Source organism: Bos indicus, chromosome 23, assembly GCF_029378745.1.
Source record: "Bos indicus isolate NIAB-ARS_2022 breed Sahiwal x Tharparkar chromosome 23, NIAB-ARS_B.indTharparkar_mat_pri_1.0, whole genome shotgun sequence".
In the NCBI taxonomy this organism is placed as follows: Eukaryota; Metazoa; Chordata; class Mammalia; order Artiodactyla; family Bovidae; genus Bos; species Bos indicus.
Genome location: NC_091782.1, coordinates 9,403,028 through 9,422,484, shown reverse-complemented (window position 1 = coordinate 9,422,484; position 19,457 = coordinate 9,403,028). Strand labels below are relative to the sequence as shown.

Genomic DNA, 19,457 nt, shown 5'->3' with positions numbered 1-19,457 from the left:
ATGCAAACAGTGCTTCAGAAAGAAAGAAAATACTATTATGTGGTATGTGTGTTAGGCAATCACTATATCAAATTCATGGCATTCCGTGCAAACACAGGCAGAGGAAAGGAAAACAACACTTGGTGAGAGAAATCACGCCACATGGGAGCAGCTAAGCGGGGGAGATGGCGAGGCTATCTCAGCAGCCTGACCAAGTGGAGGCTGCCATTCCCCCCCAGTGTGACCAGTGATAAATGCTCATGATAGAGCGAGTGGTGGGAACGCAAACACTGGGGCCCAGGGTGGGGCCGAGGTGGGGGTGGGCAGTGGGACTGTCGCGGAGGAGGGGAGACGGGGGAAGGGGAGAACGGAACAGGAGGCATAGAAAGGGGAACGAACTTATGAGGCTGGCGATAAGCGGTAGGAAAAGGTAGCTGATGATCCGTATGGAAGGAATACAAAGAGGGAGAGGGAGGCTCAAAGAAGACCACGAACCACAGTGTTACTTCCATTTGTCGCTACTCCCCGTGCTTCCCTTCGGGGTTTCTCTGCTAAGAGCTTCATATAATCAAACAGCTTGCCAGGTGGGAGTTTCCACACAGCACTGATGCTGTAGACAAATGGGTTATGTACAAACACTATGACACACGTGCCTGAGTGTGCATGCTAAGTCGCTTCAGTCGTGTCCAACTCTTTGTGACCCCATGGACTGAGCCCATCAGCCTCCTCTGTCCATGAGATTCTCTAGGCAAGAATACTGGGGGGTGGGGGGGTTGTCATGCCCTCCTCCAGGGGACCTTCCCAACCTCGGGATGGAATCCTCGTCTCTTAGGTCTCCCGCATTGGCAGCCTAGTTCTTTACCACTAGAGCCACCTGGGAAGCCCAGTGTCCTGAGTACCTTATACAAATTGCCTCTTCTAATCCTCACAGTGACTTAGCATGCACACAGTCCTCATAGTAACCCTATGAAGTTTACAACAGGCTAGAAATGTTGATTGGATATGATCGCACGTCCAGTGATGGAGTTGGGACTTGAGAACCCCCTACCTAAATCCACAGGCGACATGAGACTACATCTCTGGAGTCTTCCGCTACCCAAGTTAAAGTGTTAGTCGCTCAGTCATATCCAACTCTTTGGGACCCCATGGACTCTCTCCATGGAATTATCCAGGCAAGAATACTGGAGTGGGTAGCCATTCCCTTCTCCAGGGGATCTTCCCGACCCAGGGATCGAACCCAGGTTTCCTGCATTGCAGGCAGATTCTCTACCATCGGAACCACCAGGGAAGCCCCTTCCCCTCCCCATCACTTCTTATAAAAATCGCACCATCTGACCACACAGCCTCCTCCCGCTGGCCTGAACTGCCCCTCAGAGCCCAGGGGCATGTGCCTCTTCTGCCCTCATGATGGGATGCGGTGTCATGATGGGATGGAAGGAGCACCCTTTGAGCTAACATCTGGCCGAGAGCAGAGCCTGCACCCCCTTGGGGCTCTATGTCAGTGAGTGAAAAGTCAGGAAAACACAGAGGCCAGCCAACCGTGACCTTAGGTTGTACTGGGTCCCAGAACATGCCTGGGATCTACTTCACGACCTAAACAAAGCCCTCCCCAAGCAGAGAGAGAGGCAGAGGATTCTGTCTCCCCACTCTTGGCAGGGCTTCTCTTTCACCATTGTTGACTTAAAAAAATGTATAACCTAAAAGTTGAAAATTCTATTTTATTTGGTGGACGTTCTTAGGACTGTAAGCCCAGGAGACAGCCTCTCAGATAACCCTGAGAAAACTGTTCAGAAGAGGAAGAGGGGAAGCCATGAGATGAGTTTTTGCAACAATACCAGGTAGTCATGACAAAAGATTACTGTCAATAAAAGAAAACCAGATATCTCAAATTAAGAGATTTAGCACTTTTTTATGTTTGGGAAGATACAAGAAACTGAGCTCACTGAAATTATTCCTTTGATATGCGCCTCAGTTATCTGGAGCTAGTATCCTGTGTTTTCTCATCCAACGTTTCCTCAAGCTGCACCTTGAGGGTGGCTGCAGCTTGATGACTGCTAGATGGTGGGCATTCCTTGTTTCCACCCTGCGTTGCCTCAGGGCTCACCAATGCGGGTGGCTGTAAGGTGGTGGCTAGATCCTTCGTTTGCTGATTGCACCATTGAGCAATTCAGTATGACTTTACTGAGTGCCTACCATGCCTCCCTCCTAAGGCTTCCCTCTTAGTTCAGTCGGTAAAGAATCTGCCTGCAATGCAGAAGACCTGGGTTTGATCCCTGGGTCAGGAAGATCCCCTGGAAAAGCAAATGGCAATCCACTTCAGTATTTTTGCCTGGAGAATCCCATGGACAGAGGAGTCTGGGAAGCTACAGTCCATGGGCTTTCAAGAGTTGGACACGACTTAGCTACTAAACTACCACCACCATGCCTCCACCCAACGAAAGGGTGGAGGATTCAGAGAGAAAGAACACTTGGTCTTACAGGGAGAAGGAGTGAGCAAGATGGGAAAGAGAAAAGGAAACCAAAAACAAAACCCCCCAAAAACGCCTTCAGACCTCACCAACATGGTGGCCCTGGCAGGCCGAGTCTGACCTCACCATCATGGCCACACGTCGAACGTCACAGACCTCCCAATATGGCGGCCACCACTGACCTTCCCGTCATGGCGCGGAGCCCCGCCCGCTCCGCCGCGGCCGCGGGCGGGAGCAGTTCCGGGTGCGGCGCGCGCCGGGGGCGGTGTCCTGGCCATGGCCGGCCTGTCGGACCTGGAGCTGCGGCGGGAGCTGCAGGCCCTGGGCTTCCAGCCGGGCCCCATCACCGACACCACCCGGGACGTCTACCGCAACAAGCTGCGCCGCCTGCGCGGCGAGGCCCGGCTGCGCGGCGAGGAGCGGCCGCGGGAGGCGGCCCGGGCGCAGGGCGAGGAGGCCCGGCTGCGCGAGGAGGCGCCGCTGCGCGCCCGGCCCGCCGCGGCTTCCCCGCGGGCGGAGCCCTGGCTCTCCCCGGCGGCTTCGGGCCCGGTCTATGCGACGCCCGGGGCCTACGGTGACATCGGAGCCCCCGCGGCCTCCTGGTCCGGGAGCCGCGGCCTCGCCCGCCCCGCGCCGCTCAGACGCCGCGCCTCGGCCCGGGGCAGCTCCGAGGAGGACGAGGACGGCCGGCCGTTCGGCAGGACCGCGCCGGGCGCCAGCCCCGGACTCCGGCGCTGGTGGGCTGCGTCTCCGGCCTCGGCGCGGCCGCCCTCCGCCCTCCTCGGCCCCGACCCGCGCCCGGGCCTGCGGGCGACGAGAGCCGGCCCGGCGGCCTCGGCGCGCGCCCGGCCCGAGGCGGGGCGGCGGCTGGAGCGCTGCCTGTCCCGGCTCCTGCTCTGGGCCAGCCTGGGGCTGCTGCTCGTCTTCCTGGGCATCCTCTGGGTGAAGATGGGCAAGCCCTCGGCGCCGCAGGAGGCGGAGGACAACAGTACGTCCCGGGCCGGCGCAGGGGAGGGCGCTGGGCGCGCGGGTGTCCCCGGAACGACCCCCGGGCCTCTCAGCGCCAGGCCGCACGTCCCGGGCCTGCTAGATACCTCAGGCCACTTTCTTCCCTCCAGATTTAAAAACTTTCCTTCCTCCAGCTGTGGGATTCCTGCATCTGCAATCATTTCTGTCTTCACTTCCTCCTATTTTTATTTTCGGCCCTAGCCCTCCCTACTTAACTTCCCTTTCCAGCACGTGCTGGAAGCACTCTATCCGTAGTCACTTTTACTTTTCCCTCTCTAGAGAAAGCCCTCTAACACAACCCTCTGAAGGCCCACCCCCACTCCTTTTGAGTTCTGCCCTCCCCTTTGATTTCTTGCTAGTGCCCCAGGGCACCCGCGCAGAGATATGTTCTGATTGGGGTCCCAGCTTTGCAGCACCGAAAAGGCCACATCCTCTTCTTTGGCCCAGGGGACCCCCTGTATGTCAAGAGGAGATTATACTAGTCCTGCCTCAGACAGGCGTGCAAGAGCCTTTAAAGAGTTTAAACTGATGTAAATGGTGGCATTTATCACTGTTTGCAGCACCTTCATGGAATGTGTTAAGAGAGGGTCCTGTGACTCAAGGATATTCCCAGCCATGCCTCTGTCCACAGTTAGTTCTGTGATGAGACATGGCAGAATGAGATCTGCCAGATACAGTATGTTAACGAATAGTTAAGGATCTGTGTGTTTTCTAAAAGGGAAATTTGCTTCTTCCAGAATTCTCCAGGCTAATAGGAAACAGCAGAGTGACCATTTCTTTATAAATTTAAGTATAAAGTGACCCTTTAGTTCACCAGCTTTTAATATTCATTACAAAAATGAATGTGATTAGTACTATTCCCAGCCACATTTTTCCATGCCTAGCACGAACAGCCAAAATGCAGGGGAAAGCTAAATTATGTCTTAGCTGTTGGAGCAGATGGATATTTGGGTGTATGAGGAAGTCTGTGGGCGCGGGGATCCCAGACTTAGGCACACACTCAGATAATCTCTTGACTATGAGAGCAGGTTATCCACTTGCTAGAGAAATTAAACAGACCCAGGAGTGTCATGGAACTGTACTGGTTCTAACTGTAACTACATTGGTGATGTCAAAAAACAGTATACTGTCATACTCATTGCTGAGATGCTTTAAGACAACAGCTCTTGGATAAATACTGGAAATTTACCTGGAATTCCCCTCCCATGATGGTATTAAACATGTTTAACATAACATTGTTTACAGTTTACAGAACCACCATATATCTTGTCTTCTTTGACAATGAGTCTAAATTAAGCTAGGAAGGCTTTAGTGATCCCATGTTATGATGAAGAAACCAGAGATTCAGAGTGGTTAAGTGAGTAGTTACCCAATATCCTGTGGCTAATCATTTTTCCCTGAGATTAGAAAACAGGTGTCCTAATTCTTAATCCAGAACTGAGAACACCTTTACATTTTACTGCCTACATTTTTAAAATGCTTCATTTAGATGATATCTTTCTAATCCCCGCCTTTTTGTTGGTAATGTTTTACTTCCTCTGAATTTTGAGGATGATCCCTTTTCGTACCCTTTTCCAAAACCCACACTTTTAATTTCCTCTGTTTCTTTTCTTGGTCTCAGTGAAATTACTGCCAGTGGACTGTGAGACAAAAACAGATGAGGTGAGTTTGAGTTTTTCTAGCTTTCGCTATTCCTCTCAAGGATGTTAGCCTCCATCGGGAGGTAGACTTGCCCAGGAAAAGATCATAAAAGGATCATTTTCAGGAGTGCGTCCTGTAACGTACCAGAATCACGTCGTGTTCTGTGATGTACGTGTCAGACTCAATTGTGGCCGTAAAGGAGTACTTGAAACAGAATTTGAGCTCCCAAGATCCAACCCCTGACTTGTTACAGGAGCTCTCCCATCAACCGCAGCGTCGAGGGCTTTGATCTTCTGCCTGAGTCTATCTGGGGGGTGGAGTGGGTGGTGGTTGAGGGACCTCTCAAGCTCCCTGGCCTCAGGAGGAAGGGTGGGCTGCTTTTTAAGCACCAGGAGGCCAGGTTCTCAATTCCACATGCTCAGGTCGTCCCTCTCTGGCTCTGAAAATGCTGTTCTGATTTGAAATGTCATCAAGGGGTTGTTTTAAACACATCTGAAGTGGAGTTAGTTCTCTTAGTCTATAGATTGGTTTTGTGACACTTTAATGTTCCCTACAAATAATACTTGGGGAAGGTGAGCCGCCCCGTCCGTTTACGAGTCATGAAAACAGCATTAGCAAGGAGCTGGGACACCACCGGTAAGGTGGTAGTCTAGGGAAGATAGAGGCTGTAAATTTTCTGGTCATAAATCCTGCCAAGCAGAGCCTTGTGCTGCCAGAGGGCATGACTTAGTAGTCTAATTATTAAGTGTGCAACCCCAGGCCTCCCCCAGCCCTCAGGGCACATCTCCGGCAGTTGGGGACGGGGGAGCGGCCAGGAGAGGAACCGCACGCACTCATCCGTAGGCCCACGTTGCCCACATTAATGAAGTGGCATCCTGATGCAGACAAGTGGTTTTATTTCTCTTGAGCTTCTGCTGTGTCATATTTGGGGGTGTTTTTATTACACGTATTTATTGCTTTCATCCGCCAGATATCTTTGCTTCCCTACTGTTTTATAAAAACAGACTCATAATAAGTATAATCTGCCTTCTATCGTAAAAACTGCAGTTGATGATTAAAGGAAGTGGCCCAGAAACATGGCCAGAAGGGGAAACTAGAGTTTTGAAGACAGAAAACAAAAACGGGAACAAAATTTTCTTTTCTGTGAGACTTCTCTGGCGATACTAGTCATTTGTCTTCTATTTAGAAACGGGCTCCCTGGTTTCTGTTTCTTGGTCCTGCACAGCTGTGAGTATGTCAGACCCACGACGGAGGGCAGATTCCCTCTGGGGTCATCCTCAGTGGGGGATGCGCTCATCCCCACCGCGTGAGCCATCACGCACCATCCAACTCCTCGCTGAAGACGTGCCCAGCCTGGCCAGGCGCGTCCCAGACCAGACATCGCAGGCTGGGTGCTGGGTTCTGCTGCACTGAGCTTCCATGGGGCACGCTCCGCCTTCGGGGAGGATGCGCGTGGGAGCAGGCAGCTCGGGGGGTATTTCTCAGCTTGAGTGAGTGTCTTGTTGAAAGCCTCACGCTTTCTGTGGCTCAAGCTCACCCAAAACCCAGAGGGGCATTTGGGTTTGAGAGACAGATGTTTTTTCCCCCATCTCAGCTCTCTACCAGGCTCGTCATTCTTCCTGCTTTTGTCCTGCGGAAACCCTGGGGAGGGGCTGGCAGTGGGTGTGTTATCTTAATCAGGCTGTCGCATTGTCTGGTACCTTCTGTCCTTTGAGCCTTTCAGCCTTGCTTTGCCTAAATGTCTGTGAGTTCGGAACAGTATTAATTGCTCCTGCTTTTTTTTCCTGATTGTGACAATGATAGATGTTTAGCAAGTTCGAAAAATGGGACAATAACCACCCTTGGTTCTGCCACCTAGAGATAATCACCGTTAATGTTTGGGGAGCTTCTCTTCCTCCCTTCACTCTCTGTGTATGTATGTGTTTATAGAATTGGGATCTCTGTATATTTAGTTATATTTGACAATTACCAGCTTTGCCGATATCGTTAAATAGTCTTTAAAAAGTAGTTGGGGTTTCTGACTCTGCTAGTAGGCATGTGAGTTGTTTTGGACATTTATAGTCTTGTGCATAAGTCTTGGTTACATCATTTGGTACCTTGTTAAGGCATCAGGGCCTTTAGGCCACATGAGGGGACAAAGCTCGGCCGCTGAGAGTATTCAGAACCAAGTTAGATCAGGCAGCACGTGAGCCCCGAGAAGGAAAACGATCTTGGTTTCTTCTCTAGCTGCAGAGCCAGATCTAGAACCCAGACCTCCGACTTCCGGTCCAGGGCTGTGCCTGGTGACAACCTGGAAGCCGTCTGGAGCGGGGGAGTGTGCTTGGAGTCCACTGGCCACACTCCGTGCGGCTCCACCACCTACAAGCTGTGGGATCTTAGTGGCCACCTCTGCTCTCTAAACCTTGGGCCACTCACCTGAGAAATTGGGGTACAGTGAGGGATGTGGTAAGGCTTCAGGGTTCACATACAGACCACTCAGCACAGCACCCAACCTCCCATCCACTCTCAAAGAAAAGCAGCCTGTTTTGAACGTTCCAAATGCGGCGAGTCCAGCTGAATGGTGCCCCTGCTGTCATGGGCGCTGCAGGAGTGGGCATGCAGGCGTGCCTCTCCTCACACAGGTGACATTTTCCTCCCCACAGTTCAGATTCCTCTACATTTTCCATTTCTAGAAGAATCTAAGATTAAACGTTTGCAGCAGATAATGCACAAAGTAGACAATCCACAGGCAGACCGTAGGTACTTGCCTCTCCAAAAACTTGACGCGAGTGGCCCAGGGGGAGACCAGACCACGTCGTGCGGCAGTGGCTTTTTCCTCTGAGGAGCCCGAGTGCCGCGTTGCCCACGGTTGCCCCCCCGCGCTGCACGGCTGGTGGCCTTTTCCCGGCGGGAACCCAGGGGCTGGGGCCTGGGAGCCTCTGGAATGTCGGCCCTTGGTGGTTACCGCGTCTGTTGTCAGTCTGCCTCTGTTTTCTCGGTGTTCTTTTCAGTCAGTCGACCTGGTGTTTATCGACCCTAGCCCTGGGCCCACCTCTTGGCAGAATTTGCTGCTGTTGTTGTTTTAAGGTGTGAGGCTGTCCTTGCGGCCTAGCTCTTGACAGAGTGGCTAAGGAGATGAAAGCAGGCAGCCAGGCCCCTCACCCACGCCGCCTTGCTGACCGCTTGTCCTGTGCCCTTCCAGTTCTGTCAGGCCAAGCAGAAGGCGGCCTTGCTGGAGCTGCTGCACGAGCTGTACAACTTCCTGGCCATCCAGGCGGGTGAGTAGGCGTCCCGAGGCCTGAGCTGCCTCAGCGGGCCGAGGCCGAGGTGCTGCGGTTGTCTCCCAGAAGCCACGCCTCACCTTCCCCACGTCCCCCACAGGCACATCCCGTGTAAGCCTTGCATCTGAGCAGAACATATATCCCTTTCAGCAGGTACACCCCATTCTCTGGGGTGCCCTCCACCTAATGTTCTGGGGGTCCCTGTGGCGTTGGAAGGGACCAGGCCTCAGGCCATCTCAGAGTCTAGGACTCCCAACCTGGAGGGCCTCCCTGTACCAGGTCAGCCCGGTCAGGTGCAGAGGCTTCTGCAGGCAGCAAGTGGTCTGGGTGGTGGGCCGAGCACCATCAGGCCCATGCCGCCCTCCAGGGCCCTGGTGCCACGGACCCCAGTGTCCCCCGTGGGACGCTGGACCAGTCCCTGACATCTCAGGGCCTCAGTCTCCCCATTTCACCGAGTGATCTTAGTCTGTCTTTTCTTAACTAAATGAAAGCCAAGTGCCGTTCTTTAGAAGAGGGCCTTCTCAACCCCCTCCCAAGACGCCCCCTGGAAACGCCTCTGTGTGGAATCTCTGCCGCTGTTTCCATTGGTAAACGTGTTCCTTGAGGCCCGAGGTGGCACTGTCATACTCTGTCCTCTCCTGGTATCCAGGAGGCTCTCAGAACCACTGATGACGTGGTGACTGCTCAGGGCGTGTGCCTGTGCTAAGGGTCTTCATCACAAAAACCAGACATCAGTCTGCAGGAGGTTCAAGGCGTGCCGCTCACCTACAGGGCCAGCCCTTGTCTAAGGTTGTCGCCGGGAGGTCAAGGTTGAGTGGACTTGGACTCGGCCCTCAGCCCTCGGGGCCAAGCCTGTGAGCCTCAGCTCTGCACCTCCTCCCTCCTGACTGCGAGGGGACCAGGCTGGTCACAGGGGCCTCTGTGAGCTCCCTGGAGGAGAGGCCGGGTCGGGGCTCACAGCATCACAATCAGTCTCGGCCCAGGTGTTTGGCATATAAATTCTGGCCGGAGGGCGTATTTGAAACCTTTGTGACTCGGTTGTGGTCCAGGCACAGCAGCATCAGTGTCCCCCAGGAGCTTATTGGAAATACAGCATCTCGGGCTCATCTCAAATCTATTGCATCAAAGTCTGAGGTTTACCGAGGCCCCCAGGAGGTGACGTTGAGGAGCTCCACTCTTAAACTATGGATCCCAGTAGGCAGTTCTCCCCCTCCCACCCTCCATACGCGGTCCTGGCTCTTGTTATCAGGGGGCCTGGTACCCGCTGTCTTCTGAGGGTTTGCCTCTCACTGAGACAGGCTGCAGAGGAGTGCAGGCTCTCTGGCCATACTCTGTCCCCTTCCTCCTGTTGGAGGTCAGCTATGGACGGGGCACTGAGCTGGCCTTTGCAGGATACAAGGTGACTCAAGGATCCTGTCCACAGACTGCCTGTGGTCCAGTAGAAGAGACAGCCCACCCACCCCCTGACCACGGGGTGATATAAAATGCTGATAGATGGGAACCAAGAGGCTAGAAGTTCTGGGAGGCACAGTGCCTTTTGGCTGGAGCTGTCAGGAAAGTGTCACAGGGGAAGGGGTCTCTGTGCCAGGCCTTCAAGCCCAGGTGGGATTAGATATGTATTTGTTGGGCAAAGGCAGGGCCAAAGAGGCAGGAAATTACAGAGTCGGGGTTGGAAGCAGCTGCATGCGGAAGGAGAAACAGGGAGCGTGAGTGAGTCTCACCTGGTCAGCCATGGTTGCCAGGCCGTTGCAGCTCCATGCTGCAGGCAGGAAGGCTTGGAGTAGGGGAGTGACAGAGAGCCAGGTGCGGGAAGGCAGCGCTTTGAGTGGAAGAGTGTCGTCTAAGCAGGATCATTTTAAAGCTTTGTTGACCAAACATGGATGAGAAAGGGGAGAGAAGGAAACCAGAAGACCTAGGCAGTGGTCCCAGCAGCCTGAGCAGGGTAGGGCAGTCTGGGGTCGGGCAGGAGCATGGGAGAAGCCAGCTGAGTCTCAGGGGGCCCAGAAGGACAAGGCCAGCTTTGAAGTAGGAAGATCTGGTTGCTGGGGGCGAGGAGCAGGCTTCAGTTCATTCTCAGGATTTTTGTGATATTATCTTCAGCCACTCTCTCCCCAGCACACAGACACATACAGACTGGCCATCCAGAGCCCAGGCTGTGCCAGGCTGAGGGCAGTCAGGCCGGTGAGAAGTTAAGGCCCAGCCTCACACAGTCCCTGCTCCCATGGGGTCTCCTGGTAAAGCAGCTGCTGGCAAGTGAGCCACAGCGGGTGATCGGGAGCTAAGGGCTGTGGCGGGGCCCCAAGGCCAGCTGATCTGGCTAAACGAGGTCCCCATGGCTGGGGCCTTTTCAGAGGGGCTGGTCCGTGGGCCGGGCCTAGAAGCCTGGGCCGGACGAAGGGCGAGGCTCCCGGCTACCCTAAGTGGGAGCCGGCTGTACAGGGTGCTCAGCAGAGGGCTTTGGGGCACCGTGCCGAGGTCCCAGCACACAGACACCCCTTCTTCCTTGGCCATCACTCCCCAGGGCCCCTCAAAACCTGGCATTCTAGGTCACCAGCCTGTGACCAGTCAGAAACCCTGCAGTGCAGCGGCCTCCCTGCCTTTCTTTTTCCCAGGCTGCGTTTATTTATAGTCCCATCCCAGTACCTTCCAGAGCTGTCTGTCTGATCCTTTTAGGGATCAATTGCAAACAGACCTTGGTATTGGGCAGCTTTTTAGTCATTTAATGCAAATTGCTGCACTGCTTTGCAGGTCAGGTTTTAATGATCTGGCCTCGATCCAAGCTAAGTGGCTTTTGATCTTGCTGCACAGTGAAGATGCCCCACAGCGGTCAGGGCCGGCGGGCCGCACGCTCCCCGTCAGAGCTGATGGCTTGATTCTTGCTGCCGTGTTCAGTCGGTTGCCAGGTAAATTTTTTTACCTCTGTGTTTGAATGTGTGTTTTTTCCCCTCCTAGGTAATTTTGAATGTGGAAATCCAGAGAAGCTAAAGAGCAAATGCATTCCTGTCATGGAAGCCCAGGAATATATAGCAGTAAGTAGGCTGCTGTGTGCGTCCATTCCCCGGAGGCCCTGGTGTTCTGTATTGATCTTTCAAACCCTGTGTTTTGTTTTGTTTTTTTCCCTTGTTTTGTGTTTGCTTTTTGGCTTGTTTGCTTTCCCTTTAAAAAAAAAAGATTTTTTTTTTTTTTAACACAGTTGAGTGCTCGGCTCCCTGAAGTTAAGGCAGCAGTGGGGTGACTGGGCCCAGGGTGAGCTGAGAGCCAGGGCCCGGCCTGCAGGCAGCTCGCCCCTGACCCATTGCCCCCCAGCCAGCTGACCGGGCCACTGCCCTGCCCCTTCCCAGAGCAGTCCTGTGACTTGCTCCTCTTCTGGCTCATTTTCCCCTTCTCAGCAGCTTATTTAAGATATTTCACCTGCTATTTCACTTCCCCCTTAGGATTACCATCCAGGTTGCTCCGGGTCCTTTTGATTTTCGATGTGGCCTCAGGTGGACAGAATTACAGGTTTTAGAGCCAGCAGAGAGAGACCCAAGGGGTCACCTCATCCAGTTTTCGTTTCACCGATGAGGCACCTGGGGCCCGGAGAGGGGAGGGTCTTTGCACAAGGCCACACGGCCGGCTCTGGCCGCAGGGAGGGCCCCTGCCCCCACGTCGTCTTCCACGTCCATCCAGATGAGCCGCCAGCTCTCTGGCCTGGCAATGCGGCCCTTGAGGAAACTGCATTCCTCCAGCTGCCGCAGACCTGCCCCGTTTTCCCACGTGCGCTTCCGCATCACCTCCTCCAGTTACAGCCTCTTCTCCGGGATCATCTGCCCCAGATCGCCATCCCACCAGTTTGCTATGCGTTTAGTGGAGCGGGGCTTGGGGGCACACGGAGGACAAAGGGGGCTTCCACGACCCAGCTGCTCTGCCCAGACGGAGCACTAATCTCCCCCGCCCCCTCCCACAGAATGTGACCAGCAGCTCCTCCACCAAGTTTGAAGCCGCGCTGACTTGGATACTGAGCAGTAACAAGGATGTGGGCATCTGGTGAGTAAGGCCCTGTCCTCGCCCAGCAGCTCTGGCGTCTGGGGCCCGGAGGTGGAGGCCAGGTCTCCCAGCTGAGTCGTGAAGGGCCAGGCCTGAAGCTGGGCGGTGGAGGGAGAAGGGTCAGCAATGCCACGGGAGGAGCAGTTTAGGATGGGACGCAAAAATCCAAGCGTCAGGGTGACTGCCTGGCAGTCCAGCTACACCTGTTTGAAGTAACTCAGGCCATGCCCCTTCCTGTCGCTGGCCCCCAAGCTTTGCTGGCGAAGGCACTTTTCTGTTCTGCCTTGCCTTGGTGCTAATTTTCATTTGTAGATGAGGCGATTCTGTATGTTGGTTTCACTCAGTATGGAAACTGTAAATGGAGAGACCGGGTTTTATTCCAGCTGGGCGGTTTGGCCTGTTCCTGTCCCTGGTGAGCATGGTTCGCAGAAACAGCGCACTCACCCTCCTGAAAGGCCCCCGACTGGCTCCTCAGCCCAGCGGTGGGGGCACCAGCCACTTGCAGACGCGGGAGTCCCCTGCTGGGGAGACCCGGCCTCATCACCCCCCACCCCTCAGGGTTTGTCAGGTCTCTGTTCAGGCTACAGCTGCTGCTACTAAAGCACACTCTGGGGTTTTGTTCTCTTCCTCTCTAATCCACTCAAATTACTAATTCCATCAGCAGTGCAGCCAGCGGAAGCCCCTCGGGCAGCTGAGCCTGAAGCTTGATAACTGGATGCATGGCACGATTAGAATTCGTTGGCTTTAAAAAAAATCATAATAAACCTTCCCTGAGTGGCTGAGCGATTTTCCCGAGTGTTAGAAAAGGCAAAGAACACGGATTTTTATCCTCGGCAGCACACGCCGAAGCAGCCAACACAGGAATGATGACACCGCCTTTTCCCGTTGGAGGGGGCAGCTTGGCTTGAGCCCAGCCCCCGCGACCAGCATTAGAAGTAGGTCGCGGGACTTTGCTGTACAGAGTAATTGACGCAACATTGTAAATCAACTATGCTTCAATGTGAAAAAAAATTTTTTAAAGAAGTCGGTCATGAGAAATCCCAACAGTTCAAGCACCAGCCATTCACCGTGCGGTCCAGAGCAGGGGCTTGTCGCCTCCTAGAAGGACGGGGGTCGGTGGCGTCTCCCAGCGTCCTGATGCCCCCCTCGCTGGGGCTGGGGTCTGGCCTCTGGGAGCCGGGCCTGTTTGTGCTGCGGGGCCCCGTGGCCTCTGCACTTAAACAGCCGACGTGCCTCCTCGTCGCCAAGGAGAAGCACCCCCTCCCAGACTGTTTCAATCCCTCACCATGCCTCGCAAAGCCAGCGATTCCGTAAACATCTCCATTTCTCTGTGCTGGGAGGTGGGAATGCAATTTACAGTTTAATCTTCCACACGCTGAGAGGGGTTGTCAACGACCCAACAGAGGGGGGCGTCACTTTAGCGGCAGGGGTTCAAGCCTGCTGCCATCTTTAAAGCTTTATCCTTTCTAAGTAGCCAACGTGGGAAATTTCTGGAAAGAGTGCAGCCAGGGTACAGGTCTATTTTATCAGCAAGTGGAGGCTTCCCAGCCCCTCCTTCCTCTTCTTTCTGCTCAAAGTGAGGCTTCTACAGCGGCTCCTCAGGGCTTTTGAACCTGTTTACAGCCCTGTGTCCTGTCTCAGGTTGAAAGGGGAGGACCCGTCTGAGCTGGTGACCACGGTGGACAAGGTGGTCTGCCTGGAGTCCTCGCGGCCCCGCATGGGTGTTGGCTGCCGCCTGAGCCGCGCCCTGCTCACAGCTGTCACCAACCTGCTCATCTTCTTCTGGTGTAAGTCCTGCCGCCCTGCCCCCCTGCCCCGCCCGCAGCGCCTCCCGGCAGCCCAGCTCAGCAGCACTTGGAGCACAGGAGACAAGGTCTAGAACCCAGGCTGGCGGAGTTCATTCTGCCCAGTGACCTGAGGTCTGTCCAGTGAAACGGAGGTGACGTGGTCCGCCACCGCCCTGGTCAGCTTTCCTCCGGAGGCCCGGCAGCCGGCTCACAAAGATTAACTAGAAACTCTTGGTTTGGGGTGGGGGCCATCAGTATCCCGAAGGGGCACCTGGCCTGGGCTACAGTTGGGCACCGTCCTTCCCGGGGCTCCAGAGTGCAGGCCTCACAGCAGGGAAGACGCAGCCGGAGCTTGGCCTGATTTTACTCCCTGAACAATGTGAGCACCTGCTGAGGAGCTGCAGATGCCTGACGAAAGCGAGCCAGGCCCGGGGCGCTGAGCAGCAAAGGGGAGTCTCCCGACATCAGGGGCTGCCTTTGAGCGGAGACCTTGGGGCGTCTGTGAAGGCGAAAGGCCGTGTCACAGAAGCTGCCTGACTCTGCAGAGAGCCGGCTTACAAATCACAGGCCGTCTGGGCGTGCGCACGGCTCCCTTCCCAACGCGGGCAGGCACAGACATCATTATCGGCAGCAGCATCTCGAATACAAAGGGCTTGGCATGTGTATATGTATGAATCGCGAGTTCTGGTTCGCAAGGGAGAAGATGAAAGCCCGGGAACGAGGCTGGGAGGAGGACTAGGGACGCCGCTCTGGTGACAGCCGGCGGGAGGAAGATGACCACTGAACAGCTTGTCTCCCCCACCCCGCATGTCCCATCCTCCGCCTCCTGCTTGCTAGCCCGGGTCTCACACAGTTGGGACGCCACCCCCTCAGCCTCCAGCACAGCCCCCTGCCCTGTGAGAGCCAGTGGGCTCCTGGCCAGGGAAAGTGGCGGGCGGGATTAACCGCGCTTTGTCCCCTCCCAGGCTTGGCCTTCCTGTGGGGGCTCCTGATCCTCCTGAAGTACCGGTGGCGGAAGTTGGAAGAGGAGGAGCAGGCCATGTATGAAATGGTGAAGAAGATCATAGGTGCGTGGCCCCGGGGGGAGGGCTGCTGGCCCCCCACCGCGGGGCCTCACCCTGAACAGCGCCCTCTGTCCCGCAGACGTGGTCCAGGACCACTACGTGGACTGGGAGCAGGACATGGAGCGCTACCCATACGTGGGCATCCTGCATGTGCGCGACACCCTGATCCCTCCACAGAGCCGGTGAGTCCCCGCTCGGACCTCGCTGAGGGCCCCGGGCCAGTCGTGCATGCGGGGGCGGTTCAGCCCCAGGTCCCAGCCTGAGGCTCCATCCCTGCCTCTGCCCTGCTGCTGCCACTGCTCTGGAGACGCCGCACTGTTGGTGCTGATACTGACGGGTGCTCTGGACAGTGAGTCCTCGGTCTCCTTTCCTCCTGAGAGGCTCTGCAGGGAAGGACCTGACGGGTTCCATGAATGGAGGTCAGGGACAGCACGGTCAGGTCTCTGGTCCCACCGCTCTGGGGCTCTCCTGCTCCTGCCCTCTGCGGATGCTGTCAGCAGGCGGGCGGTCTGTGTGGGCACAGAGTGGTGGCCGACAGGCAGAGCAGCACGGGCCGTGTAGCGGGTGGAGGGGAGGTGGGCCCCCTGCCGCTCTCCTGCGCGGGAAAAGCATCTCCAGGAGCCTCCGGGGACACACCTCTGAGGTTCCACTGGCCAGTGACTCATCTCTCCTTGAATCAGTCACTGGCGAGGAAGAGGAGGTTGTTTTTCACACGTCATTAGCCATGATGCACAGTCAGAAACACGTCTTACCTAAGATAACACAGTCCAGTTCCCATATACGAATGCACACACCTGTACTTGGAAACAGCGTTTCACAGCAGTGAATGGGCTCACGACTCATGGAAGGAGTTGGCCGGCCATTGTCATGCATGACTCCGGGACCTCTGTCCCTGTGGGCTGCAGATGCTGGATGGATCCCTGACAAACCCAGGGGTGGGGTAGAATCGGGGGCCAGAGTCCCAGGAGGTGGCCAGCAGGGAGGGCCCACTGCAGTGTGGGTTCACACTCTACCGAGTTCTCCGGCCAGGTGCCGCGCTCTCTCACTCCACCTTCAGCATGGTCCTGGGGGGTGGGGGGAACAGCGAGGACCCCACTTTACAGATGAGGACACTGAGGCACAAGGACGGTGAGGAAGCTGCTCGGAGACCGTGGGCTGGCGCCCTTTCTATGTTCCCAGTGCCGGGCTCTGTGGTTGTCAGTCCAGGAGGAGCTGGAAGATGTGAAGATGCTGAGGCGCACTCACGTCCACCCCAGCCCCAGGATGGCGACAGGCAGGGAACTTCAAGCAGACTGACAGGGTGTAGGATGACCAGTGGGCCCCCGCACGAGGCCACCGCAGCCCTCCAGCTCTCGGGGAGGCCGCTGGTGGGCGCTCAGTCAGGGCAGCCGAGCCCTTGGCTCATGGGGACACAGGCGATCAGTCAGCCCTGCGGGGAGGGCCTGCTTGTGGGCGGTGAGGGAGCTCTGAAGAGCTGGTTTGGGGAGGCACGCGGGCCAGCTTGCTCATCACCTGATAATGGGCGGCCCGGGAAGGGACCGAGTGAGGCCCTCCCCACTCAGGAGCCGCTGTGAAGGTCTCGGTCCCCGGAGCCAGGGCCAGACCAGCCAAGTGAGGACTGCTGAACAGCCCTGGGGTTTGGACCTGACCTCCCCGGGAAGAAAGCCCCGAGACCCCACTCTGCCTCCTGAGTCAGGAGCCACCTCCGGAGCTTCCCTCCATCCGCGCTCCCCGCTGAACCCCCTGCTCCACACACACCCCAACATTCATTGCATGCTTGGGGTGCTGGGGAGTGGTCTGCAGTCAGACATGAGGCTGGGTCTCACCAAAGGGTAGACATCAGAGCAGCCCTCCCCCACCGCCCTGGGATCTTCCTGTCTGGTCTAGAGGAGCAAAGAGAAACTAGGAGGCTGTCTGAGGGGGTGCAGGGCCCCGGGGACCCCAAAGAGCAGGGACTCTGATCACTGCAAAGACTGCCCGACCTAGTGGCTCTGTTTCCACAGGCAGCTCCAGCGTCCAGGCCTCCCCCGCTGGAGGCTTAGTTCAGCCCCATCCCCTGAAGTGCTGTGGAGTCTGGACTCAACAGCCCAGTGGTCACTGTCTAATTGGCCCACAGGAGACATTAAAATGCAGCCCTCACTGGAGGAGGGCGGCGGGCCTGCTGCAGTATCAAGTCCTAGCAAGAGTCTTCCCACTTGGACACCTGGGGTGGGGGGCGGGGAGCTGCAGCTCCTTTCAGCTCCCTTTAACTGAAAGCTTTTGGAGCAGAGGAGGTTGAGGAAGCCTTTCTCTGGGCTCACGAAATTTCTCTCCTCTGCAAGAGCCCTGTTAGCACCTGACCACTCTTCCCGCAGATAGATAAATTCTGGGTGAGCTCCCTGCTTTGGTACAGAGGGCATCCACAGCCCACCTCCCTTGGCAGCCCTGGGCCCTCTGGCCTCCTGAGCTTCCCCTCCCCCTCTCTGCAGGAGGCGCATGAAGCGAGTGTGGGACCGGGCGGTGGAGTTCCTGGCCTCCAACGAATCCCGGATCCAGACGGAGTCCCACCGCGTGGCCGGGGAAGATATGCTGGTGTGGAGATGGACTAAGCCCTCTTCCTTCTCTGACTCAGAGCGATAAACCCTGGGCGGGGGCGGTACCTAATCAGCCTGTCCCAGGCCAGTCGCCTCCGGGACGGACACGAGAGGGCTACGCCCTGCCGGTGCTGAATTCACACTTGCCTTGACTCGCCCGCCTCCTGACCTTGGTTCCAAAGGTGTGAGACTGGGCTCCGTGGGAAAACGTGAGCGTCCTCAGAGGGCAAGGGGAGGAGCCAGGGGGCAGCTGCCTCTGCATCTGGCCATCCTGTCTACCCAGTGTTGCTGGCACAAAGAGGAGAGGGGTTGGTTTTTCACGAAGAAATAAAAGCGCAGGGGCCATGAGCCCTTGCAGAGCAAGTGTGCGCCTGGTGAGCCCACCGCGCCCGCGGGAGGTGGTTTGGGGTGGCGGGCTGGGGCAGCAGGGCCTGGGGAGCAGCTCGGTCATGTGCCTTCGCGGGGTGTTCCTGGGGAGCCCAGGAGTGAGGGAGAAAGCCTCCTCGAGCTGGGTGGGGCCTGTGATCCGAGGGGAAGGGGCTGGAAGTTAAGTACCCTAGGAGAACTGTTTAGACACGGTCTGGCCGCGCGAGGGCTCTGGCTGGGGGGCCTGAGCAGCTGGGGTGACCTCTCGGAAGGAACCCCGCGGAGAGGCGAGTCGGGCTGCCGCCAGCTGGGCGGCCCCGCGGAGCCTGGAACTCCCGGTGGGTGAGGATCGCTGGGTTGACGGTGGCCTCCCCGCCCCGGGGCGATTTGCCGGAACATCGGCTGCTGGGCTCCAGGCGGGAGTGAGGGCGCCCCCTGCCGCCCCCGGGCTCTAGCCCTAAGCGCCCCGCCCTCCCCGCCGGCGGAGCGCCCCCAAACCCTCGCGGGGGCCTGATGAGCTCAGGACTGGGGCCCCTCCGGGTGAGCCACATCCCCGCGGGCTCTGGTCCGCGGCGGGCGGGGGAGGGGACGAGCCGAGGAGACGGAACAGCTGCCTCCAAAAGGCTTTAAGCACCTCTCTGGTCTTACTGGTATTTTTTGTTTCCTTAATAAAGCGCCAGTCTCCCTCATTTGAGCAATACTCTCTCATTTTTTCTGATGTCTGGGGTGATGGGCGGGCCTGGAATCCCAGCGCCTGCCCCGTGGCAAAGCAGGTCTCATAAGCAGGCTCCAGCCAGAAGAAACTGCAACAGGCTTCACTATCAGGGCTGAAACTCTTGGATAAATAAATGCTTATTAAAAATGGATGTGGTTCTCGTCCGTGGTTCTTTCCCTCTCCCCTCAAAGCAATATGTAAGGAGAGGCAACGTGCAGAGTTATTAAGCGCTGGCCAGGGAGACTTATTCTGCGAGAGAAGGCTGGAGCGGCCTCAGGCAAACCACATACCTTGGACCCTCAGTTTCCACTTTATAACACGGTGTGATGATGCTGCCCTGCAGGTTGAACTCAAAAGATGTATGCCTGGGCTCTGGGTAGTAAGAAGCGGGGGCCACTTTCTCTTGCCCCATTTCTGCCTCCCTCAAGGCCACAGAGGCTCCCAGAGGTGCTGAGTACCTGCCGTAGGAAGGAGAGAAAGAGCCGGGTGAAGTTGGACGGGGTGTCTCGGCCACTGATGGTGACTCCTAGGGAAGCAGGAAGTGGACATTGGTGGCAAACTTGTCTCTTC

General features: G+C 56.5%; 1 protein-coding gene across 1 annotated transcript; it reads left to right on the top strand.

Annotated features, from left to right (window-relative positions):
• Window positions 1–2,687: 2,687 nt before the first annotated feature.
• On the top strand, window positions 2,688–19,038 carry LEMD2 (LEM domain nuclear envelope protein 2). The gene is made up of 9 exons (XM_070777841.1): window positions 2,688–3,435; window positions 5,077–5,117; window positions 8,278–8,353; window positions 11,309–11,385; window positions 12,303–12,382; window positions 14,024–14,169; window positions 15,135–15,236; window positions 15,313–15,415; window positions 17,702–19,038. The coding sequence occupies exons 1-9, from the start codon at window positions 2,724–2,726 to the stop codon at window positions 17,850–17,852; spliced, it is 1,488 nt and encodes a 495-aa protein (XP_070633942.1). The 5' UTR covers window positions 2,688–2,723; the 3' UTR covers window positions 17,853–19,038.
• Window positions 19,039–19,457: the final 419 nt, after the last annotated feature.